This window comes from Triplophysa rosa, linkage group LG1 (genome assembly GCF_024868665.1).
Source record: "Triplophysa rosa linkage group LG1, Trosa_1v2, whole genome shotgun sequence".
NCBI lineage: Eukaryota > Metazoa > Chordata > Actinopteri > Cypriniformes > Nemacheilidae > Triplophysa > Triplophysa rosa.
The window spans coordinates 37,167,651-37,195,012 of record NC_079890.1 but is presented as its reverse complement, the minus strand read 5'-3'; the positions used below and the strand labels follow the sequence as shown (position 1 = coordinate 37,195,012).

At 40.0% G+C, this 27,362-nt stretch overlaps 1 protein-coding gene across 2 annotated transcripts in view; it reads left to right on the top strand.

Moving 5' to 3' along the window:
- Positions 1–24,357, top strand: part of acsf3 (acyl-CoA synthetase family member 3) — a 41,175-nt gene extending 16,818 nt beyond the window's left edge. For both annotated transcript variants that reach the window (XM_057341703.1, XM_057341619.1), the window contains exons 4-10: positions 1,825–1,982; positions 2,254–2,399; positions 5,172–5,269; positions 5,351–5,477; positions 18,597–18,731; positions 18,807–18,918; positions 23,903–24,357. In XM_057341703.1, the coding sequence (XP_057197686.1) occupies positions 1,825–1,982; positions 2,254–2,399; positions 5,172–5,269; positions 5,351–5,477; positions 18,597–18,731; positions 18,807–18,918; positions 23,903–24,026 (900 nt within the window). In that variant the 3' untranslated portion in view covers positions 24,027–24,357. The remainder of the gene's footprint in view (positions 1–1,824; positions 1,983–2,253; positions 2,400–5,171; positions 5,270–5,350; positions 5,478–18,596; positions 18,732–18,806; positions 18,919–23,902) is intronic.
- The last annotated feature ends 3,005 nt before the right edge of the window (positions 24,358–27,362 follow it).

The window sequence follows — 27,362 nt, the reverse complement described above, 5'->3', positions numbered from 1 at the left end:
ACTCCGCCCCCGGATATCCGGGTATAAAAGGGAGACGGCGTGCCTCATTCATTCACCTTAGTTCTGAGGAGCCTGAGACCTCTCACGACTGCTGCAGTGGGCAGCACGTGTTGTGGCAAGAAGGACACTGAGGTTACATCCGTAACCAAGACGTTCCCTTTCTGTCGGTCTCTCGACGTTGTGTCGAGCCGACAGATGGGGTTCCTATGGAAAACGCCACAATACCGTGCCCTGTCACAATCTCTAGCGAAGCGACGGTGACTGGCCTGGGCGTGTCAGCTGTGAGCGCTACCGTGAAATTGTAACCTACCAGTGGGTAGGTAGGGGGTCCCAGAGCTTTTTAGAAAGGTGGGAAGGCCCCTGCCTTCGGCCTCACAGGCGGCGGCGTTGTTTCTCTAACAGCGAGAAGCCGCCCGGTACCGTAAGGCCACTGGGTAAGCGCTACTTCCTCAAGCGGGGGATGCGCTACAGAGACCACTTCCTACCGTAGGGAGGAGTTTAGTGGAGATACCAACATGGTCTCACCGTTAGGGGAGAGCTCATGGGAAGAATGTGCGGACTGAAGGAGTTAACCGCGAGGTGGAGGTCCACCTAGGGAAGGTCATGGGTTACCAAGGTGAGAACCAACATGAGGATACATCAGACGGAACCGCCCTGCTGGGGGGTTACAACGTCTGGCAGCACTAGGTCCGGTTAGAGCTATGTTGCGAATAACTCAGGTGGTACCTGGCCTAAGGGGCAGGGCTGCTCTGCCCAGCCCGCCCACAGGAGGTGCTTGTTTAGTGATGGATGGAGTGCCTGTTCTTCTCCCAGTGGGGAAAGAAGGGAGGCTGAATTAGTACGCTGACCCACTCGAGAAAGGGGGGAAGGTACCATCATAGGCGTACACCCTACCGGTTGCGTGCTGACACCGGTTCTACGCGGAGGTTGTAGAACCTCGCGACTTAGCCTCTAGCTGCCCCACCATCGAGGGAAGAAAGAGCGCCGGAACTGGTTTGACGTGTACGAGCCGAAAAAGGGGCGTTCCACGTCTTCGTCAGTTCCTCATGCACCTCCGGGAAGAACAGAACCGGGGTTGGGCGCGGCTTGGAGTTGCGCTCAGAGCCCAAGAACCATGTGTCCAACCGTGAGCACTGGGGGAGAGGCACCAGAGTGCACTCTAACCCAATGCTCACGGCGGCCCGGGAAAGCATGGCCGACATCTCGAAATCCGCTTCTTCCTGAGCTCGACCCCCCGTCCGATGCTGCGATAGACATCTCATTTTCTTCACGCTCGCCTTGGCGGATGGTATGGCCTTAGCCATTCTCGTCACAGCCTGGAAAACATGCGAGGTGGTGGCTGGTTCTCGAGAGAAGACAGCCACCCGTGACCACAACATCTAAATGACCATGGGGAAGTCGCCGCAGGAAGGGACAGTCCGCTGCACCATGTCGTAGAACCGGCAGTCTGTGTTGCTAAGTAGTAGCGAAGGTCTGCAATTCATGAGTGAAGGCTCCGAAGAACAAAAGGTGAATGAATGAGGCATGCCGTCTCCCTTTTATACCCGGATATCCGGGGGCGGAGTCTGGCATGCAAATTTCACTCGCCAATTTCATTGGCCTTTTCTAAGTAGTCGGAAGCGATTGGTTCTCAAGGACGAACCCCGTCTGTCGGCTCGACACAACGTCGAGAGACCGACAGAAAGGGAACTGTAAAATGAGAAAGTTAACTCTACACAGTTGTATTTACTTATCATGGTTTTTGAACAAAAAAATCTTTCAATGGAAGTTTCATAATGAGTAATTTTTTTAAACGGTGTTTATCTGAAAATTGTTGCGTTCCAGGTTTGGGAGCATCTGATTGGTTCATCGAGAGCTTCAGGGGTGAATGTTTTCATGGCAGTTCCCACTATTTACTCCAAACTCATTGAATACTACGACCAACATTTCACTCAACCCCACGTCCAGGACTTCATCAAGGCTGTGTGCAAAGAGAGAATACGGTACTCTCTCTCTCTCTCTCTCTCTCTCTCTCTCTCTCTCATTAATGTATCCAGAGTCATGACTAAAGGCTTCTGACGTTAGATCCAGATAATCCCTCAGTAAATCCACATCAACGACGAGCCACCTAACTTTCGTTCAACTCAACAGACCCTCTTGCGGGCTTCTGTCTACTTTACCTGTGGGTGCCAAAATAAGACATTTGTAAAAAAAACAAGATGTTTTCATCATTCCATAACACAGAATAATAGAAGATGTGATTCTCTTAAACAGGTTAATGGTGTCCGGTTCTGCTGCTCTTCCTCAGCCGATTCTGGAGCGTTGGGCGGACATCACGGGTCATATACTGCTGGAGCGTTACGGCATGACTGAGATCGGCATGGCCCTGTCAGATCCACTCAAGGGACCACGTATACCGGGTACTGCTTTAGTTATAATAACATTAAAAACGTATATATTATATCAAGTGTGTACAATGTAAGTACTGTAAGTTGTTTTGTATAAAAGGGTCATTCTGTAATGCCTAAAATTTTTAATGATTAGTGTTCACTGGCATGATTACATTGTTACCAATAATAATGGGCAACTTGAATCTTGTTCCTTATTTAATTATTTTATTTTACTTATTATTTGCATAGAGTTTTCTGTCATTGGTGTAACACCAGTGACAAATTCCCATGAAAGGCTAATTTTCCAAAATGGTGGCTAAGTCATCTCAAAACTAGCATGATGAGAAAGGGACACTCACCATGTGTGTGCTTGAACAGAGCGTCTTCTTTGTTGACCTTTGACCTTGTAAGTACTTACTTGCATAGTTTTATTCTTTCAAAATAATAGTTTGTGTGACACAAATTCAATAATAAATAATTATTTTGGTTTGCGTTTTTATGCATGTATTAGGCCCTATACATTTGTGTAAAATTGGTTAACTTAATCAAAAAAATCATTGAAAGGGAAATGTTTATACACCATACAAAAAACCTCAAAGAAGGGGGTTGCATTAGTCTGTTATTATTGTCATGCCTTTGTTACTGATTCTCATCCTTTGATATTTCAGCACAGGATCTAGTTTTTGCTTTGTCTCCGCTGTATTAAGATGGCGAGTTGTCCCAGATCAAACTCTCGTTCTGAAACTAGTTTGTTTGTCTTTGTTTTGTCTGTGTTTTGTTTACATGAGATTATCTTCTGAGAAACTCTCTGGGTCTTCCTCAGTGCTGTAGCGTTGATCAAACCTCTCATGTCAACCGCCACGTCGTCCGTGGATGTCAGTATCAAAGCGGCTTTAGCGTTCTTCTCGTGAGTGTTTGAGGATTGTTTTGTACGTGCGTGTGAAGCGTAGTGTGATTTTATCAGTTTGAATCACAGACTGAAGTTAAAGCTCGGAGGGGATTTTTTGGAGCTCAACATTTCCTCTTAAGCCCCATGAGATGCCAGTGTGATTCGGAAGAAGGTTCGAGCTGATCAATAACAGTCACAGAGTTGACTGTGATCATTCTAACCCCCCTCAAGAGGAAACGCCCGTGAATTATGATGCGTGTCACAGTCAGCATGTGGCGTCAACGAAATCATTCTCGAGTCTTTGTTGTTGGCACCGTGTTGATGTTATAAGACTTCAAACTTAGATGAAATAGGGTTGATTTTGTTTTTGTTTGTGACACCTCTTTCTGAATTGAATAATAATATGGATGTTTTGGACACTGTTTTGGATACAGTCGTTCAGCTGTGTAAAATACACAATATTGTACCAGATCAACACAAATTAGGGCTGTCAAACGATTTATCACGATAAATCACATTCAAAATGTCTTTGTACTGTGCATATTAATTTTGTATTTATAAACACATAAACATACACGTATACATATTTAGGAAATATTTAGGTGTATATATTTATATATACCTATAATTTAAATTATATATGAATGTTTATATTTAATCTTTTTCTTAAATACATGCATGTACAGCAGTGGTTCTCAAACTGGGGGCCCCCAAGATGGATCCAGCATTTTATGAAATATAGAAATTTATCATAGATTTTATGCAATCAAACATCAGAAAAATGACACCACCAACCAAACGAATTGAGGTTCCAGCATTGTATAACTGAATGTTTTTGGTTTAATTAAAATTCTAAGTTTAAGATTAGAAGTCTTCATATGGGGGGCCGCAAAGCGATGCACTTAACACAAAGGGGGCCTTACAAAGAAAAAGTTTGAGAACCACTGATATACAGTATGTGTATAAATATAAAACGAATATAAATATAACTAATATATAATTTAAATTCTATATAAATGTTTATACATTTTTATATTTATTGTTTTTCTTAAATACATGCATGTACAGTATGTGTATAAATATAAAACGAATATAAATATAACTAATATATAACTAATAGTGTGCAACATAGCTAAATATAATAGAAAATAGTGCAAAAGAAATCACTTTTAAGATGTTGAACACGCGCTGAAATATTTAATTATTTAAAAGTTTAATAACGTTTCCCTTAAAAAAGTAAAGTAAGGGATTACTCTTGTTTTTTCTGTAATTTAATTACAGTTTCTTCTGATGTAATTAAACTAAATACTGTGTAATATATTCAATAGTGGAATTGACATTAACATTAAAAGTTTAACTTTAAAATGGACGCATTAATGTATCTTTCTCACATTTGTAATACTTTAGTCAGTTAAAACGAGTACTTTATGTAGTTTTGCATTAATTATTTGAATGAATTAAGAGTAATTTCATGTCTATTCTTGAATCACTTAACTAAACAGGGTTGATATGGGATATACTGTAGATAGTTATTAGAAATAAGTAATTAAATACTTTTTGGAGAGAGTAATTTGTACAGTAATCTAATTACACTTTTGAATATGTAATTAGTAACTAGTAATTTATTACTTTTTCAGAGTAACTTCATCATTGTATACTGGGTTGTACATTCACACTCAAACCTTTAAGGTCAGAATCCATGTATGTGTGTATGCAGGAGTAAGACATAGCAACTTCTCTCTTGTGTCTCAGCTTTGATTTGATAATTTTTTTATATTCTATAAATTTCTTTTATTTTATATTTTGTTTTATTTATATATATATTTTTTTATTTTATCAATAGCATGCAGCAGATACAGCACATAGACAATATAATCTGAGATATTTCTTTAATGTCTCTTTGTTTATTCCAGGTTCTGTTGGAGTGCCGCTCCCGGGCGTGGAAGTCCGGATCATGATGACAAACTCCACCAACGCTGTCATAGCCGAGGGCAACAGCAAGAGGACGCAGGTACCTTATTAACTCCGTATTATTCACTATAATAAGCAAGACATTGACCTTACACTTGTCTGTGTGTGTTTGTGCCGTCAGGTGAAGGCCGGTTTAGAAGGGAAGGAGGGCGAGCTGATGGTTCGAGGATCCTCTGTCTTTCAGAAGTACTGGAACAAACCTCAGGAGACGTCAGACGCCTTCACTGTGGACGGATGGTTTAAAACTGGTACTGCTCTGTGGCACAAATACAGAATTACACGCTACACTTGCGTGTTGTGGGCTTGACAGGTCATTGTGATGCGCGTTGTTAAGGTGTTTTAAGTGTTTTTACCCATTATATCACACGTCAGGTGGAATTTGAAGTCTCACTCTTTATAAAAAAAACCTTACACTTTTGCACAACAGGAGGTGATGTCATTGTGATGTCATTTATGCACAGAGCACAAATGACGTGGGACAGGTTATGCACGGACGTTTAACACTTTGAGGTTTGTTTAAAATATTAACCTCGATTATAAACATTAGTAACAGTGATGATGCAGCAAGAAAACATATTGCAGACGAGGAGAGAAAGAGAAAAGATGATGGAGAGAAAGGATGATGAGAAAGAAAGAGAGAGAGAGCAGGAGAAAGGAAGGAACGACAGAGTTGCAGTGTGCTTCACGCCTCTGTCACACTCCATTACACACTGCCATCCCATAATGAGAGAGAGAGCAATCAGCTCAGCGCACACCAGCCTGCAGACATTGTGTGCGTGTGTGTGCGTGCGTGTGTGTGTGTGCGTGTGTGTATATGTGTGTGCGTGTGTGTTTGTGTCCGTGCGTGTGTGTGTGTGCGTGCGTGTGCATGCGTGTGCATGTGTGTGTGCGTGTGCGTGTGCGTGTGTGTGTGAGTGCGTGCGTCCGCGCGTGTGTGCGTGTCTTCATATTATCATGCTTGTGCTTTGAATATATGGACAAAACCAACTCTCCACCTCTTATTTATTTATTAATATTGTGTCTTTTTGGGCATAATTGTCCCACATTACAAGATTTTTAACTATAGGCATGAAAAGCAAAGCAATTAACACCTTGTTTTGGTTAGAAATCACTTAATTTTACATGAAGTGACCATCTGACACAGATTATTCACCTTCTGAAGTGAGTCTTGATCTGAAAAGAGTGTTAAAAGAACAGTGCACCCAAAAATAAAAATTCCTTCATTATATACTTTCCAAACTTGAGTGGGAACACAAAAGAAGATATTTTGAAGAATGTTTGTAACCAAACAACACTGACCCCCATTGACTTCCATTGTATGAACACAAAACTGCTGAGACGTTTTTCTCAAACATCATCTCTTGTGTTCCACAGATGAAAGAGTCATATGCAGGTTTTCAACCACATGAGGGCGAATAAATGATGACAGAAATGCTTCTGATTTCGTTTTCATTTAATGAGTCTGGCTCCTTAAAGGCAGGGTTAGCATTTTTTCAAAAACGCTTTAGAAACTGAAGCGGGCCGAGTACCGAAACAAACTTATGGCCAGTCAGCAGTAAGGGACATGTTCGCTCATGTTGACGGAGGGAAGAGAGCAAGCGGGCATTTGAAAGACTGTAGAAAGATTATTTATTACATAAAGTATAGGGTCTGTGTATTTTAAGTATAAAAAGAAGGCTAAAACTCAGGCAGGAGCTAGCGTTAACATTACACAGACTTTCCAGCGGAGACGCGTTAGGACCCGCGGTATGGCGAAGGCTTTTAGCGGAGATACGTTAGCACCCAATACTATGAAGGCTTTCCAGCAGAGAGACGTTGGTCTAAAAATCACTCCGAGGGGGTTGCTTTGACACGGATCAGTGTGTGAGTAACATTGCTTTTGCTGTTTGTCAGAACCAAGATATGTTGTTGTTGTAATATTAGCTGTGTGACGGAGCAGTTTTGAGCTGGAACCAGTGTGCTGCTTGTATACTCGTGTTGTCTTCACTTATTTTATTCATTTGCATTATTATTTGCGTGGTCTAAGCTATGATAAAGCTAAGCGTTTCATGCGTGCGTTGCACAGCACGTTTGAGGGCAGAGCTATGCATGAAGGGGCGTGTTCCTGTTGCGTTGTAGTGTGTTTTGTTGTTGATTTCAAATAACAACAACAGTTTTCAGAATTCGATTACCCTGCCTTTAACATTGAACCTCAAAGAGGTTCAGCTTGACATTTCACAAGTTAAATTCATTCAAGAAGAACTGTCTAGTACTTTTTTTTAATCTGTTTTAAGATCCGGTTCCCGGCTTCAACCCTCCTTGGCCGTCTGTAGCCTGAGGCTGCGTGTGAATCTTCTTTCTCATTCTCTCTTCGCTTTCATGTCCCTCTCCTCCCCTGCTCCTGAATTCGCTGAAGTCCATCCGTCACCTGCTCGCCCTCACACCTTCCTTTATCATCATCACACTTTCAGACAGACAGACAGACAGAGAGAGAGAGAGAGAGAGCGGATCAATGTGGCCCGTGTCTGTGTCTCAAATACTGTAAGTGTGGCCTGTGAATGGCACCTGTATAGCTCATCTGTCACCCGCTGTTGAGCGCTCACCTTCAACCAATCCAAAATCATTGATTTTCATGCATGCCTCTCTCTCTCTCTCTCTTGTTCTGTCACACTCTTTTGTTGTTGTGAATCTCAGGCCGCTGTTCTCCATCAGTAATCCGCACACGCACTCTCATTATCTCCACTTGAAGGTCATTAGGGCTTCATTATGAAGATCTGGGATCATTATCTTCATCTGTATTAGTTTCGGCTTTCGCTGTGTTCTGTCTGTAAGTGAAATATGAACACACTATCTCCTTATTAGGTTTCTGCACCTCTGGCGTAGTCTAGTTTCACGTAGCCAGTACGATATCGCAATGGGTGTAAAGTCGGCCAATCAGATTGCAGCTTGCCATTTTAGAAAAAGGTTTGCCATTTGTTTGCACTAGTATGCATGCGATAATAAGTGAAAAGTCGAGAGTCTTTCTGGTTGTACGCTGGGCGTTTCTTTGCCGATACGATTGCTGCCTCGTATTTAACGTGTGCGTAAACAGTATTTTTGTTTATTCTGGCAAACACGTGTTGCGGAGACGAGCGAAAAGATGGAGTGAAATGAATGGAAAGATAAACGAGGTGACGCCTTCCTGGAATGAATTACGCTCGGGGAAACGATAAATAAAAATAAATAAATAAGCAACGCGAGGCTACACGCAGAGAAGCATTAGCAATTTTCCAAATGCGGCGCGCACGTAGTTATGAGTAATGGAGGCGTGCTAAAAGTCGGGCGCGCTCGGGTAAGCACTGGTTAGGGAATGCACATTAGACCGGCTGCTCGTAAATAACACGAGTGGGGTGGTAACAGGGTTGAATTCCGTGCACCGGAGCGCTGGGAGAATGTTAACTAGCTGTTTCACTCTCTATCTCCACCGGTGCTGGTCCGAGATTAGTCTGTGGACTGTTGTTAATGATATATGGAGCGGTTTATTTGCTTTGTTAGGTTCATCAGTGAAGTTTCAGTCTGCGGGGTGGACGATTCATCACTCCTGGTGACCTCAGCCATCGCATGCGTACGTGTGATTCCTGCATCAGTCCTTTCATTCACACACACACACAGGTTTGTTTTACTATATTAGCAAGGACATCTTTAAGATGGGTCATGCATTAACAACATGAATCTAACTTTACCTCTCTCTCTCTCCATGGTGGAGTGCAGAGAGACTTGTCATCAGATCAAGTGATGATCGTCTTACTCGACATTAAGGCCCAATTCTATTTTCTACCCCTCGCCCCTTGAAACAAAGTGGCAAGGGACATGCGCCGATGCACCGGGTATATGACATAAAAAGATATTTTCTAATATCGTGCAATCAGTGCTGTCCGCTAGCAAACTTTAGCGATTTTTTTTGCAAACGTTAAAAGAACATCACCGTAAATACAAACTCAAGATTGAATGTAACATACGTAAAATGAAAAATTGTCATGGTTTGACCATCCGTTACCTAATGGGAGTCAAACTTAAAGGAGTAGTTCACCTTCAAAATGAAAATTCTGTCATCATTTACTCTCCCTCTTGTCATTTCAGACCTGTTTGACTTTCTTTCTTCTGCAGAACACAAAAGAAGATATTTTGAAAAATGTTGGCAACAGAACAGCACAGCCCCCCTTTCACTTTTATTGTAACCAATGCAAGTGAATACGGGGCTGTTAACAACATTCTTCAAAATATCTTCTTTTGTGTTCTGCAGAATAAAGAAAGTCATACAGGTTTGAAATGACAAGAGGGATAGTAAATGATGACAGAATTTTCATTTTGAAGGTGAACTACTCCTTTAATAAGAGAATCAGGGGTGTAAAGATATGTTGTGGCATGAAATTGCAATCCATATGTCAAATATTTACAGTACGATATAAAAAATAACATATAGTATATCATAGAGCTATTGTTACGATATTGTTTTAGAGATCATTGCTTCAATGCAATAGGTTGAGCGGCCAGCACGTCAACATTTACGTTTAAAATTTTAGTTTTCTTAATTTTGTGCTTTTACGGATTTAGGAACTTCTCTCATAGGAGCGTGGCAATTTAATGTTTTATTTCTCAATTTCTATTCAATTTTTATGAATGTACATACTGTATAGAACGTTCTCTTAAACCTTACATGTTGTCCATTCAATAACAACATATAAAAATGTAATAAAAAGTTGTTCATGTTCGATTTTGAATTTCATTTTAATTTTTATGTTTTGTTCAAAATACTGTGATACAAATAGTGAGCTGAGAGTATCATCACAAGCCTAGTGAGAATATTAGTTGTAAAAAGTAGTTTTGCATCGCTGCATTTCTGTTCTTGAAATGATCTTAATGGTTCAGAGAGAATGACTGTGTTGTGTTCAGTGTACATTAGGCAGGTGTGATGTGTGGTGTATTCACATGATGCTTTTAGCCCCAAAGAACAGGTGTTATTTTATCCTGAAATTAGAGGCGAATGTATGATGTTAACGTACTGTAGCTCTCAGAACCGACGAACTACAGTAATTACAGCCATAACATATTGAGAAAGTCTGTCCATCCGTTGTGTTGTTTCTGGCTGTACACTGCAAAAAAATCCGTAATTTGTCTGTTATTTCTTTACAGATTTTCCACGTAAAATGTAAAAAAACTCAATTTTACTGTTTTTTACAGATTCTTTATGTATTTTTGAAATACAGTCAACAAAACGTAAAACAGGTACAGAACAAGACAGGAAAAAAACGGAAAACCATTTAATTTAATTTTACAGGGAAAAAACGTTATTTTACCACTTATCTCATTTTACAAGATTGTATTTTTTACAGTTTATTTTTGAAGTACAGTCAAAAACTGTAAAATTACAGAAAAGACAACAAATTTATAAGAAATACGGGAAAACAGTTTATTATAGATCCTTATATCCTGTAATTTTACAGGAAAAAAATATTATTTTACGGTATATTTCTATCGCTCCAGCTTACAGTGTAGGGTAGGGGTGGGCGGAATGACCAAAAATCTATTTCACGGAATTAATCATTTTATTTCACGGTAACAATCTCCTGTTTTAATTCTATATCTTATACCTCATTTTTCTTTGATTGATTTATCTTATTTATTTATTACAGTTCATTTAAATGCTCACCATAGTTAAAATGTAGGCGTTATAAGATATTAAATAAAGTTCTGATAATCAGATTTATTATTTATTTATTTAGTAGGAAGATAGACAGCATGTATAACAATGAAGTATGAACACACAATGCACAAACAATGAGAGTACAGTATATGACAGGTATTATAACTGGTGTTCATGGGGTCTGTACTGTAGGTCTTCATCGCTCTTTACTCTCTATTAGATGCGCACTTTGTTGCGACTGTCTTAAGGTTTGTTTATTCTTGCACTCCACACGCATCTCCCAGTAGCAGCGCGTCACGTTAAAAGCCCTCACGCGGTGATTCAATGCAAGTTTCACCTTGGCTCGCCTAAAGTTAAACTTTATTAAAACTATTAATAGCTTTACAAAGCGACCTGACTTCTGAAATACGTGAGAATGAGCTTTTTTTATGTGCACGCGCGGATCCCTGCACCCCTGCACGAGCACTGCGGGTGAGAGAGAACGCGCCGGACTGGAGCAGATCACGAAACTACCGACTGAAAGAAGGTCAAAAGAATGTTTGATTTGTTATGTTATGTTGTTTTTTTTTCATCATAACGCCCAACTTGCAGAGCGGTGAGTTAACCACGCCTACTTATTTACATGCCACGGAATAGAAAAATCTCTTACGGTTGACATTTTATTCCGCTGTAACGACATATTCCGTCATTCCGCCCAGCCCTAGTGTAGGGTAACACAGCTCTTCGTATCCTTCTGACACAGACACAGACACACACGCCACGGTTTGTTGTGTGTTCTGAGGCTCTTTAGTATGAAATATGTGCACTGGCGCTAAACAGCTCTTAGGTCTTCTTGAAGATACGTCCGCCCTGTGACCCGCACACCCACCGAGGGGCCGACTGCCCTCTCCAGCTGTTGACCTGGCCTACTTTTACTGTCCTTCTCAACTCTTGAGCTATGAAAAGATTGTCCTCCTCCCTCTATTAATATGAATGGATATGATCTGATAGCTGTGGACATATTTATCCTGTAATGCGGTCATGGAAAAATAGAATCGAATGTAGCAGCGGTGTAGTCGGACTCTTCGAAATGAATTGTTCAAAAAGACTGCGTGTTATTGATTTGAATCTGGCAAATGACTCACTTGTGGACTAAATAAATCTGTGTTTCTGTACTGAAAACATGTACTTAAAATGTACTCAAGCCTCATGTCAGTGACGTTTTAATGCTACAATACAAAATTAAATATGATGGAAGTTTTTGTTTAATTTAGTATTTTATTTTAATTTAATTTTACAGGGAAAAAACGTTATTTTACCACTTATCTCATTTTACAAGATTTAGTTTATTTTTGAAATACAGTCAAAAACTGTAATATTACAGAAAAGACAACAAATTTACAAGAAATACCGGAAAATAGTTTATTATAGATCCTTATATCCTGTAATTTTACAGGAAAAAATATTATTTTACGGTATATTTCTATCGCTCCAGCTTTCCAGCTTACAAAATTAAATATGATGGAAGTTTTTGTTTAATTTAGTATTTTATTTTAATTTAATTTTACAGGGAAAAAACGTTATTTTACCACTTATCTCATTTTACAAGATTTAGTTTATTTTTGAAATACAGTCAAAAACTGTAATATTACAGAAAAGACAACAAATTTACAAGAAATACCGGAAAATAGTTTATTATAGATCCTTATATCCTGTAATTTTACAGGAAAAAATATTATTTTACGGTATATTTCTATCGTTCCAGCTTTCCAGCTTACAAAATTAAATATGATGGAAGTTTTTGTTTAATTTAGTATTTAATTTTAATTTAATTTTACAGGGGAAAACGTTATTTTACCACTTATCTCATTTTACAAGGTTGTATTTTTTACAGTTTGTTTTTGAAATACAGTCAAAAACTGTAAAATTACAGAAAAGACAACAAATTTACAAGAAATACGGGAAAACAGTTTATTATAGATCTGTGTTTCTGTGTTTTGTTTAATGTTTTTTGGGGGATTTTACATTTTTTTGTTAGGACAGTATAGACAGACAGAAAGCAATGGGGAGGAGAGAGGGTAGCAGGATCAGGAAAGACCACGAGTCGGGACTGGAACTCGGGTCGCCCGAAGCGCAGTGGCGCTACATGTTTGCAGCACTTTCCACACGGCCACCGGCCACAGGCTCCGGCCTGTTTAGTATATTTAAACATTTACTGAAATAGTGAATGTAATTGAACAGCAACCAGAAGCGTTACACGAAATTAAAAACGGAACACAATCAATAATTGTAATTTCCTTTTCTTGTACTGAGAAATCACAACCGACATGAATTACTGTTTTAGAAAGCGATTTATTTTGCATTTGATCGATCTAGATGAATGCAGTTACAGTGGTGGATAAGGGTGGATTTCAGTTTTAAATGAACTCTGTTATCAGACCCAACCTGAGCGATCGCAGACATTTACATAAAACACTCTGTCCCCTCTCATTTCGTCAAATTAAATAGACAAATTAAATGACTCGCTCTGCATACTGTCCGAAGTATGTACAGTATGATTAGAAGTACCTTAGCACATCCAAAATGATAGTATGTTGAAAACATTGTGCCTGGATGCATGTGATTTGTTCTCTTTTTGACTTTTTTCATATTTAAATATGTTTCCTATTTTCACAAACTCAAAGCCAGCCAACGTTTGATGCCTAAAAGCGCAGTATGTTTGTGAGTCTGTGTTCTTCAGTTTTGCTTTCATGGCTGTCAGGGAATATAAAGTCACACACACACACACACATATACACACGCACACACACATGTTGAGGTGGATCTCACGGCGTGTCAGAACGTTGTGTTTGTGCACTGATGTGTAAGTGTGCTGGACGGGGAACATGGCCTCTTTCACACTGCCCTTTCTAGAGCTGTCAGCTCCACTTCAGCCTCTCATGCAAGCGTGTACGTGTGTGTACGTGTGTGTGCGTGTGCGTGTGTGTGTGTGTTGCATTTGTTTACAGCCTCTTTGTGTTTAAATGTTAGTCTGTGCCAGGAGTCTTAAGGGGTGTGTTTGTTTGGGTGGATCTGCAAGAAAGACACTTCCTTCTTTTATATTGAAGATCTGTAAAACACCGTCGTCTGATGAAGAGCGCGAAATTAAAGAGCTTGTGAATATGGTAACTTTTTTGTGGTTTTAGCTTTTTAATGTTCAAATGTGCCCCCCTTCGGAAAATGCTGAGACTCCTAGGCTCCAGGTCAAAAATGTTCTTATATAAAAGCAGGTCTCTCTGGTCTCTAAACATCTCATGCCATCATGTGTGAATGTATTGGGAGGGATCACTTTGATCACAGTTCTTTCTCTCTGTTGCATCATGTGTTGGTCCTTGTTTATCATGCAGCACGGCCATTTCTCCTTAAACATCTCTCAGTGACTGATTTGGTCTGAAAAAACTTGGCAGTAAAGCTTCTTATCATTTTAATTAGGAAAATCAGTAGCCTGTGACTGCGGTAGTCTGAGCTCTTTACTGCCGCCGAGCTCCTGTCGCATCTCATCTCAGGTCTTTCACCACTGCTCGGTTGTTGGCTGGACTAGCTGATCATGACTGCTCATTTGTTTGAACTTTTCTTGCTGTTCACGCGTGCTTCTTTATGCTAGCTACTTAGTTTATACCAGTTAAAGAGATACTTCACCCCAAAATGAAGTTGTGTCATCATTTACTCACCTTCGAGTTGTTCCAGATCTGTATGAATTTCTTTGTTCTGATGAACACAGAGAAAGATAGTTGGAAAAATGCTTGGAACCAAACAGATTTTACCCCCCTTTTTGACTCCCATATTCGTAGAATTACTTCATTCGCAGAATTACTCACTCTCAAGTCATTTGACAATCCCAGGACATCCGTCTTTCTTCGGAACGCAAATTAAGATAGTTTTGATGAGGTCTGGGAGCTTTCTGACAAACAGCCAAAACGCGTAAAAACTTTTCAGTTTTAGTTGAAAACTGTCTCACGTAAACGGCCTCTAAAACTGCTCATTAATACTGGTTAACTGTTTATAACTACTCGTTTTTACTAGTTTAATGGACTGTTGTTTATAGTAATTAACTGAACTAGCTGTTCATGACCACTTGTTTTTGCTAGTTAACTGGACTAGCTTTTAACAACTTTCAATTTTAGTTAAATATAAAATGAATGCACATAACTTGCCAGACACACTTTAAAGGCCCAGTGAAATAAAAAATGACAATGCCTATTTTTTTCATGAAATATTGCAGCGTTTATTATAAATAGTTGATCAATGTGGGTCATTCTCTTTTTTTAAATCGTGTGCCCTCATAAACTTCTGTTAAAATCTGAAAATTCACTTCCGTCCTGTAATGACTATCCATCTTAAATGACGTAAGTTAGACGGCTTGGGCGGAGCATCCGTTAACTCCTCCCCTTCAACCGTCAGTCTGCTGCCAGTTCCATTTCAAAATGCAACGGCTGTTTTTATACATCCAATCAAATCGCAGCGACAGACGAAAGCCACGCCCACTATTTTTCTCATTCAAAATTCCATTTCACTCGGAAATGCGTCAAAATACGGAAGTAAAAACGATCGCAACTTCCGGTTCACGGGGACTTTAAAGTCTGGATTCTCTTGCATGTATATTAATGATCATTTGGATGCTAATGCTTCCCCTCATGTCAATTACATTTCAAGACAATAAAGTTTGTAATAGTCCTCAATGGCTCACCTCAGTTATCCATTTTATATTTTATGCTCATTATTAATGGTAATTTTTAATGTAGTAACTCAAATATCACTTAATTTTCCATTCAAAGTAGCAGCTGTAGCCGTGACGCCGCCCGTCCGCTCACGTGCTGTTTACTGTATGTGAGGATATGTGTATGACATCCACACATTAACATCAATCTTCTTTCTCATCTAGTCAGCTGACACGAAGGTTTAATATTTCCTGCGACCTTTGATTCCTCCCCAGGGGCATTATGGATTTTCTAAATAGGACAAAAATATCCGTAAATGGCGAGCCGCCCCTCTCCGCTCGCGCACTAACTGCTTATCCGTCCCCACGTCAAACACACTCTCCAGTTCATTTCCATGAGAAGGGATGCGCGGCGGCGTGACCAAATTACGCCCTGGGTTTGCGGGTGGGTTTATTTTAAAGAGGGCCCGGGCAAGTGTAAATACATTCTTATTGCTGTTAACACCCCGGCATTTTTCTGCACCGTCCTAATTCCGTGTCCCCCCCCTCTCTCTCTCTCTCTCTCCGTCTCTTTCCACCCACCCGCTTCTCCTTCACCTCTCCGCCCCCCCTCCTCACCCCAGCCTATCACTGCTGTGCAGTGGTCTGTGAAGAAATTCCCAATATCTAAATTTACACACTGTATCAATCTTGTTTAATAGACTGGAAAGCTTATTGCTCCGGTGCCGGGCGGCAAGAGAGGGCAGCGCTGATAAATTGCACCGTCCCTGCGACAGCCGCCCGTGATGTATAATGAAATATTTATGATTTATCCCAGCTAATAAACTGAAATGAAGAGGCTGATGTATGGGAACAGATGGGCCCTCTATTGATGCCGCGCTCCTCACTGGAGAGAGCGAGAGAGAGAGAGAGAGAGAGAGATGGGGGATGTGGGGAGGGTGATCGGAGAAAAGAGAAAGTAATGAAAAGAAGTAAATTTACTGATTTTTCAGACTTACACGAAAAGATGGTTGTTTTATGTATGACACTTTGTATACAGCAGTATTTTTTTCATCCAGCGGTCTGGGGTCTCCCATTTTTGTAAATATCCTTCCTAGTCCCTCGAAATAGCGAATGAGTTCGGCACAAACGTTTAATATTTATGGTGAGGGGTACGGTCAAATCTCAGCTGTAGGAACCACGATGCTCACCTTAGAAAGCATCACGCTGATGTATCGATCGTGGTCGTGTGGATGAAAAATCCGATTCCAGTGTCACCCATCAACAGCATCTCGCCTCCAACCAGTCACGGCCTGCTGATGTGTGTCCAGTTGCCCTCGCCCCCCCCATCTTAACCCTTACAACACACACACATACACTACAAGCCATTACACACCATCCTTAACCTACACACTCACTCTGGTTTCTCGACTTCTCATAGCCACAGCTGGGGCTCAGCACTCAATAATGATCCACGCTGGACTTCCAACACCTTCGTCCAATTCTCTTTCCTTCCTCTCCTTCACACTCACCTGCTATGAGTCATTACTCGTCTGTACCAGATGAGCCCACGATCAGTGCAGGGTTAAGATGACGGTTCGTAAACCTAAAGCAGTTCTATAGCTCAGTGGTAAGAGCATGGCGCTAACAACGCCAAGGTCATGGGTTTGATCCCAGGGATTGCACATAATTACAAACAAATGTATAGTATAAGGCCCGATTCACACTTCGCGTCTTTTCCGCGCGCATATTCGTTATTTTAAATGTATAGTAGGGGGCGCAAATAGGGGGCGACGTGGTCGCGACGCGCACGCGGTAATGGAAATAGTTCAACTTTTCGGAGTGCCGTGCACGCACCGCGGGTCATTAAAGAGAGAAAGAGTTGCGGCTCGCGTTTTCCGTGCGGTTTTAGACACGAAATGTGAATCGGGCCTAATGCAAGGTAAGTCGCTTTGGATAAAAGCGTCTGCCAAATGCATAAATGTAGATGTTACGATACGATACGATACGGAAAAGAATATGATCGTCACTTCCGTTTCACGCCAGCATTAAAATGTGTTTTTGAAATTCATGACTTTGACTGTAAAAAAGCCGATAGTAAGAGCTTAAAATATAACTTCCTGAGTACTTTTTTAAGAGCATCTGCTTGACAAAATGACCAAAGAACATTTATGCAAATTCTACACCGAGAGAGACTACAGTAAAGATGAAAAAATATATCCTTTTTAATATAAGAATTTAATATATCTTTATGCACAATATAATTGTTACTTCACACTTTTGATGAGCTTACTAACATTCCTAAATGTGGAAAAATACTATTAAAGATTGAAACTAAACATTTGACCAATATTGTACGTTCACTATTGAAATAAAAAAGCAGCAATGTTGACTTTGCACCTGGCTTAGGTTTGGACTCTTTATGGTTTCGCTTTCAGCGATGTAACTCCAGGATGGCAGACGCGTGTCGCCGCACCTGTTTTGGACCGTGTGTAACGCACACTCCTGCTGAAGACTGTGGTGCGTGTGTTTCGGGGTGTAATTAAAGCGTCTCCAGCTGAGCTGCTCTGTGCTGTTAGTTTTTAATGTGAGCAGAAGATCTAAAGCTGACTACAGCCTATTATTAGAGCTCAACCGAGAATAACACACACACAGAACGCTCGTGCCCTTATGAGAACACTTACTAGTGTGTGTGTACCGTCCCCTGTCAACAGCTGTAGACTACACATCCATTTCTATCACTCTCTTGCTTACATCCCGGGTGAACTTTTGAACATTAAATACACCATGAAATTGCTTGACGAGTGCTGCTTTCTGTCCTGCGTTGATACATTTCCTATTGGAATAGGAAGTGTGGGTGGGACCAATAGGAAATCTAAACAAACCATTAATCGAAGCTGTAAATCGTAATGTACATATGTATATTATATATACAGTATATATATTAATTTGCTGCCAGCGTCAGCTGGGAAAAAAACGAAAGTTCCCAGCTATACTGTTCTTCTTTATCCATTACAGTTGTGTTGACTTTTCTTCATGATGCTTTTGCAGGTGACACTGCGCTCCACAGAGACGGCGTGTACTGGATCAAGGGCCGCACATCCGTGGACATTATCAAGAGCGGAGGATACAAAATCAGCGCTCTAGATGTGGAGAGACATCTTCTAGCGCACCCTCATATCACAGGTACACACACACACATTCACACGCTCAGGCATATAAATCCAGACGAGAATCTGTATCCTTCATGTTTTTGTGTAGATGTGGCTGTGATTGGTGCTCCAGATGCCACCTGGGGTCAGAAGGTCACAGCCGTGGTGCAGCTGAGGAAGGGCAAGACGATGACTCTAGCCGACCTGAAGACCTGGGCCAGGTAACTCAGAATCTAACAGAGCCTTAGCATAGGCATCACATGTGAAGTGACCGGGGCCCAGTTGACTGTGTCTTAACAACTAGTCTCATTGACTAGCAATTAGAGAGGACTAATCAGTCTTACTTTTCATATTTCAATTAGCCCAATCTACCTTTTTACAGTATGCAACTGATTTAAAGAAGTTATGACCAGTCTTAAAGATAAAAATTAGATCTACACCGGCCGCGCCGTGACACGATAAAAGACAATAGGGTTGCACGGTGTGCCAGTGCTAAGTTAGCATCGCGATGCTAAAGCTTCAAAATACTTGCGATACCGCTCTATTTTTCAAACGGTAGCATCGTAGTGCCGTAAGGAATGTTGCATGCGCATTAGCGTTCATATGAACACTTACATCTCCCCTTTTGATGCGTTTCTCTCCTAAATGAGATAATGATTCAGTGAGTCATTCATCAAGTCACTTGCTTCATTCTTGAATAAATCAGCCGCGACTTGATAAAAAATTGCCGCCACCTACTGGCCATTTTAGTTTCACATTTAAAGCAATCCTAACATTTCCCTTTATAAACATTGCTGTATAAATTAAATTTCTCGCACATTTGCATTAGTTCCCACATAAAAACATTTCCAGTGTGCTTTAGTATTTACTATAGTAAACTTTAGTAAAATTCCTTGCCGCTAGTGTTTTTTAGTCTTACCATAGTAAATATTACCATAGTAAAGTATACTTCAGCATTTGCTACAACTTATCCCATTTCTATAGTTAATAATACAAAACATTGTAGTGTACAGCATAATACAGTTCACTATAGTAAACACAAATTGTTTTGTTTAAATCTGTGTATTTAGGAAATTTGATTCATTTCAATTATGAACATGACACAGCAGTGACAGCACCGTGATAGATACTTCGTCTGGTATAGTATCGTAAGATATGTTTATGGTACCGTGACAAACCTAAAAGACAACAGAATGCATTAGAACCCATTACAATTTTTTCATTTTGTCCACACTGGATGCGGTCGCGTCCGGTCTAGACACGGTGTAAGACTAGTGCAGTAGTTCTCAAACTGGGGGCCGTGGCCCCTGGGGGGCCCCGAGATGGATCCAGGGGGCCACAGATTTTGTGGCATTTTATGTAATATAGAAATTGATCATAGATTTTATGCAATCAAACATCAGAAATATAAGACCACCAGACAAAAGAATTGATGTTTCAGCATTGTATATGTTTTTGTTTAAATAAAAATGTTAAATTTAAGATTATAAGTCTTTATTTGGGGGGCCGCAAAGCGATGCACTCTACACAAAGGGGGCCTTACAACAAAAACGTTTGAGAACCACTGGACTAGTGTATGCAGTTTATGGCCCCAGTATTAGTCTTTATGAAGAGGGTCAATTTTAAACTCAAAGTGGAAATGTGACAATGTGAAAAGATGGTTAAATATTTCAAAATGACGATTTTGTATGATTTTCTTCTGCAAAAAAACAAAAGAAGATATTTTATTGGTAACCAAAAAACGCTGGTCCCTATTAGCTTGTATTAACCAGTGCGAGTCAATGGGGACCAACGGTTTTCATTTACCAACATTCTTCAAAATATCTTCTTTTGTGTTCGGTAGAAGAAAGAAAGTCATACAGGTTTGAAATGACAAGAGGGTGAGTAAATATGACAGGATTTTCATTTTGGGATGAACTGTCAAAAGTTTCCATTAGCTCACCATTTAATCTCATTGAGATGTAAAAGAGCATTGCTAACTGATTTGCTGAAAGGCATACATCGAGAAACAAGTTGATTTATAAGTGGTAGTAACAAAAAGACAAAACATTTGTCCCATGTGCATCACCAACCTAGCCAGAAACACTTGAACTTACACCATCTCAAAGACAGGTGATGAAACGCCATTGCTGGTGTCCATGTGAAGTGCAGGGCTTGCGTCAATTGTGTGTTGCATGTTGAGTCAGACGGCCAGACTCCCTCAGGAGCACACATTACAGACACCGCTAAGGACATTCATTCGTTTCGGAGCAAGAACAGATGTGTGTTTGGGTGGGAGAAGGTTTGAGAAAGACAGGTGAAGGTGGAGACTAGATGAAGGTTGCTGCGTCTGGCACGCTCTGTTTTTTTATAGTCACTTGCATTTTATTTGCCCCCATGCAAACATGGTCAGAAGACCATGATGTCTCTTAACATGAAGTAGCTTGGGGCTTTCCTGTTCTCTGTATGTGTGTGTGTGAGCTCCATATGGTATGTGGGTGTTGGCAGCGGTCCTCTGCCCTGCTGGTGCTGATGCTGCGGCCGTCCCCCTGACCTGCTCCTGCCCCCTCCAGCACGGCCCGGAGAGGACTGAGATGCGTGGAGCAGAGAGAGAGATGCTCACTCCTCAGTGCTGGACCTCCAGCTGTCATCCTGCATATTCTTCACTCTGTTTGTGTCATACGGAGTCGAGGCAGGAGATGATGAGCTGGAGGTGACGCGGCTCACAAACACAGTCAAGTACAGAATACTCGGCACGGGAGGGTAGAGAGAGAAAAGAAGCAGCACTCACAGAAACTAACAGAAGACAGCTTCTATAGAAGAAAACACATTTCAAAGAAATCTCTTTGCACACGCACAGAATGTTAAATGATAAAGATGGCTTCAGGCTTATAGACACCCGTGACTGTCAGAACACAAAACATTCAATTAACACGACGCTTAACTCTGCCTTTTAGTGTTTGTCTTTATTTCACTCTGATGTTATTGTTTGCGTTATTAATTGATTTACATGTATCTGCAAGCGCTTTGTGAAACATTATATTTCATCATTGAGAGCTGTGTTATCATACGCACAAAGTGTGTGTTTGTCATTTGTGTATGCATGGGTGTTTTTCACATCTTCCTGTTACAGTAACATCTTTATATATACTGTATATATTAGTAATGCACCATATTTAGTTTTTGCCGATAGTTTTCAAGTCATTTTAGACGATATCCGATACCGATATCATATAGTGTATGTCTATAAGTCTTTTTTGATGATGATAAAACAAAAGGTGCGTTTCTTTTAGTTTTTTCTATCATGGCATTTCCAAAAGTGGCCACTAGGGTTATTACCCAAACCTTTCAGTTATTACCCAAAATTGTTAGTTTGTAATAAAAAAGCAATCGTTTATTTATTTACGTGTCTCTGTTATATTTTACCTTATGTAAATACCTGCAAAACTTTTGTTAAATTGAACATTTTACATAATTACATGAAGTTCGTAAAGGGAGTTTTACAGCAATAAAACAGCACATAGTAATGTCTAATAAAACCTTAGAGCATATATTTTATAAAACTGTGTTCGGATATCAATGCAAAATGGTATGTGATTTTTATTCCAGTCATTGAACAAAAATACTTAGTAAATTTAAAAGTTGAAAAACAAAAATACGTAGGGCTCTTAATAGTATATGTCAGAACACCGGCTTAACCTAAAACCTTGTGTGTTTTTATGACAGTTCAGATGCAATTAGACACGAAAATGAACTTTAGTACTCATGTGCTATTTGACAGCTGCTGTCTTTGCGAGTACACGCTCATGTCAGAATGCTATCAGCGTAGTTTTTCATATCAGGCCGATGCCGATATTTAATTTATAAGCAAATATCGGCCGATAATATCTGCATGCCGATAATATCGTGCATCCCTAGTATATATATACAGTATGTGTGTATATATGTGTAACGGAGGCCAGCGAGAGAGAAGCTGTGCGAGTAAACCTCACTCCCCGACCAACAGACACGCTCTAGCGACAGACGCTAGAGGCTGTGGTCCTTAGCCTCCTCGTTAGAGAGCCCGTCTCCCATCCGGACCGACGTCGATTCGAGGCCCGCACAGNTGCTCTAGCGACAGACGCTAGAGGCTGTGGTCCTTAGCCTCCTCGTTAGAGAGCCCGTCTCCCATCCGGACCGACGTCGATTCGAGGCCCGCACAGAGCGGGTCGAGTAGGCCCGGTAACATATGTATATTAGATTCAACTTTATTGTCATTGCACATGTACAAGTACAAGGCAACGAAATGTGACCTCTGCATTTAACCCATCCAGAGAGTAGTGAACACACGCACAGCAAGTGGTGACCACACGTACACCCGGAGCAGTGGGCAGCTATATCAGTTGCAGTACTTATATCACAATGTTGCCTTTCATTCATAAAATGATGTTGTTAAAGAAATCTGTTGTTTCTACATTAATTTGGAGATTAAATGTGAAATTATTAGAATGTAAAAGTATATTTAAAAACATTGATATTATGTGTGATTAATCAGATTACTTTTTTTTAATCGATTGACAGCACTAATATATAGACATAATATATACATATACACACACACATATATAACTACTGTATATATATATATATATATATATATATATTTACATACATTATAATTAATAGTAAATAATAGTAAATTAATAAAGCATTATAGATAATTACATAAAAAGTCAAACTAAATACATTAAAATACATGGTACATACAGTACATGGTTATTCTCTATGCAATGTACATTATTGAAGCTAACTGTATCAAGTACTATATCAATTTTTAAGGAAAATTATGAACTGTCAATTATTAATTTAAGCATATTCTTCATACTATTATAATGTGCTTAATATTAATATTTACTTGACTTAACATTTAGTACTCACAATTAATATCACAGTAAGAGCTTATGAGAGTCTCTTGTTTGCTGTGAAGGACCTTTTAAGCACTTTTATTTTTTAGAGTGAAGGTTTGAATCTTCATGGAGAGGTTTTTTATTCTTGGCTGTGTAACGCTTCTTCGTGATGTGAACTCATATGGGCAAGACTTAAAATCCGTGAATTTATATGTATACAGTACAGCATGTGTGTGTAGACATACGTTTGTGGCCAGCTTTACCTCGATGGAGTCGTATCTTACAGTTTGATCATCATCATCAACAAATAAAGTTCTTCTCTGTTCTATTCCTCTCCTAGAGATCACATGGCTTCATACAGCATCCCCACGGGACTGATCGTAGTGGACGATATGCCCAGAAATCAGATGGGCAAGGTCAATAAGAAGGACCTGCTACGACAGTTCTTCTCCACTTCGGTCTGAATGAAGCACGCCTGATCTAGGATCAGCACACAGAGATGGGAATAACGAACGGAAGCTGTATCTGGATCAGTTATTTGTTTACGAGACGTTTTAGAGAAATGTGTTTTCGGTAAGGGCATCCAACTTTTCCCACAATGCAACACGCTGCATTGTTTTTTATGTGTGTGATGACATCACAAGAGCATCGTCATTGTTTGGTTTTGTGGGCTGCTTCACTTTTTACCTCAGTTTTGCAGATGATAGAAGGGAAAGGCAAAATGTGTCAATCAATGAATATTTTTGTATGATTGTATAATAATAAATTATTTTGATCAATAGACGGTGTGTGTAGTGTTCGTATGCAGGTGTGTGTGCACAGGTGCGGTCGGCCCCAGAGGCAAATGAAGCTAGTGGTGAGGTAAGTGATTGAATCACAGATGGGACCTCGGTTCTCTCCTCTCCGTCACTGATAGTTTGTCTGCAGATAAGGTCGTTGCATTGGTCTGTAAGAAAACAACTGTAGAAGTTTCCATGGTTATGAAAACCCAACATACACTTGATTATTCTCTGTTAGGTTTCCTGTATTTTCTTCATTTCTGTTTCATCTAAAGTGATCTGATATTTACTATAAGATGCTACATATATTATATATATAAATGAACGTGACAAGCTTTAGCTTGTAGTTTGTCTGCAGCAACAAAGTACTCTCTTCAAATTCTGGCTTTGGGTTTACCCATGGTTGGGTAAAATATGGACGAAGCCAAACGTTGGTTGATATTAACCTAGAAAATGCATTACCCAAGCATGAGTTGAAACCAATACTGTTTAAAGCTTAATGTCAAATGAGGTAAAACTGACACTAGTAAGATTGAACTCAACAGCTCAACTCATAAATCATTATTGTAAGCCTTAACATAGTGAATTTGGGTAATGTAAGGAGACACAGAATTACAATTTTTATTCATCACATGACAGCAGTTTGAAGTTATAGCTGCACTCTTGTTATCGGTCACAAAATTATACCTAAACAGTTTCAACAAATAACATTTCCTAAATCACAACTAAAAAACTCTCTGTTATGTAAGGGATAATTGACGACGGGCCGTTCAATTATCGAAAGTTAATGCACACCCCGAGGTGGTAATGCGGCCGCGACGCGAAGCGGAGTACACCTCAGGTGTGCATTAACTTTTGATAATTGAACGGACTTGAGTCAATTATTCCGCTTATACCACGGTCACAACACCACAAGACGTTGTTCCGATGTTTTATCTCAAGACATTTGTATGTTATTTTAAGTCCCGTTTACCCATTCCACAGACGAATTTAACATGTTGTTTTTGTTATTTTTGTGCTTCGTGTTTTATCTTTAACCCGCTGATTGTGTCATGTAGTTTGCCGTTACCTTTGATATATGCTTTAGTTTTCGTCTGAACAGTCCTGTACAGTGCTCTCGCCATTGTTGTTCAAATGTTCATGCTGTCCATAAATATTAATAGTTATTTCTTCTCAGACAATGGAATTTGCCTGTCACTTTGTCTGTTGTTAGATACGTATTCACAGGTGGACAGTAGGCTACATTTAAGTTAAACTTGGCGAAGTGATATGGAACTGTAATGCGGTCAGCAGACCTGCACACCAGGTGTGCATTTACCGAAAGTTAATGCATACTCATAGAACGTTTGTCAGCCAATCAGATTTAAGCATTCAACAGCCCCGTGGTATAATAAAGTAATAAGCCCCGCGAAGCAGTGGGTTACAGTGCATTTTATAACAGCTAAGGGCGTTGTGGCTCGAAGCGGAGTGCCTAAAACCCTGTAGCTGTTATAAAATGCACTGTAACCCACTGCTTCGCGGGGCTTATTGCTTTTATAAAATGGTTATTCCATATGCTTAGCAAGGTTTCATTAAATAAAGTAAATAAAATGATATTTAGGCTATGTGGTGCGGTCAGCCGTTATATATTGAGGTATTTTATAACGGCTTAGAACTCCGCTCAGCCAATCAGAATCAAGGACCAGAACTGACCGTTATATAATAGATATTAGATTAGCTTAAATGTTCGGTAAATTCCGTTAACATCGTTTTCTGTGTTTCTTTCTATTTTCTCCTGTAAAGCTGCTTTGGAACAATGCACATTGTGAAAAGCGCTATATAAATAAAATTGAACTAATGTACTCGCTGAACAGCATATTTTTGTTTATTTATAACCAAGAAAGTTATACTGCAACTTTGAAACAATGTTTGAATCTGCTTTAAAATCTTGAAAGTTGTATTACTATGTGATATTTAGGCCACTAACAGTGTAAAATTGGATACAGTATGTATATCTGCATCTGTTCTGATGACCTTCTCCCACTTAAAGAATGAAACTCATGCATACTGTGTAAAACGGCCTATAGAGTCTCCTGTCGCCCCAAACACACACACAATCCATCCACCAGTGCCAATGCAACCCACCCGACACATCCATCCTTCTATGCCAGGCCTGAGATCAATAGAGGCTGTCTCTTAATCAGCTCTCTGGTGACTGCGGGCGGTGGGGAGGGGGATGAAGTTAGGGCTCTTGCTCACCTCTGTTCATTCACCATGTATTTTATCAGAGTCCCTCCAGCGCTGGTGGGGCCGTCGTGTTTCAAGAACCCCGGCTGGGGGAGTCGGTGCGTTAGCGTCTCTGGCAGCTTTCTGGACGGTCGGAGATCTCTGTTCTCTGGCTCAGAGCTGCAGCTGACGTCTGGAGTAATTGTGGTGATTTATTGTAGAGGAACTGCAGACTAAGTTCATTTATACACAACAACTTCCAAAGTCACAAACACCCAGGAGGAGATGCTCTCTCGGCGACTCAGACTTAACAGGCAACACTTTGTGTATGAAAGGTAGGCTACTTTAAAAGAACACTGCCACCCCAAAAATGAGAAGTCTTTACTCACTCTCATGTCATTTCATATGTATAAAATGCTAATAATTATCATCTGCCTAAAATTTTGTGAACAGCAGCTACACTTTTTTTCTGCTCTTCTGTTTCCACCTCAGAATGCCCAGCTCCAGTTCAGACACAGCCTCTCACAAACGGAAAAAAATAGTTTTGCTTTTAAAGAGATACTTCACCCAAAAATGAAAATTTTGACATCGTTTACTCACCTTCGAGTTGTTCCAAATCTGTATACATTTTTTTACCATAAAAATACACTGGTACAAAAATGCATACAGATTTGGAACAACTCGAAGGTGAGTAAACGATGACAGAATTTTCATTTTTTGGGTGAAGTATCCCTTTAATCAGTATTTCTGCATGTGTTGTGATTATTTGTTGAATTTCATGTAAAACATTAGTATTGTGTTGTTAATGTTTTCTTT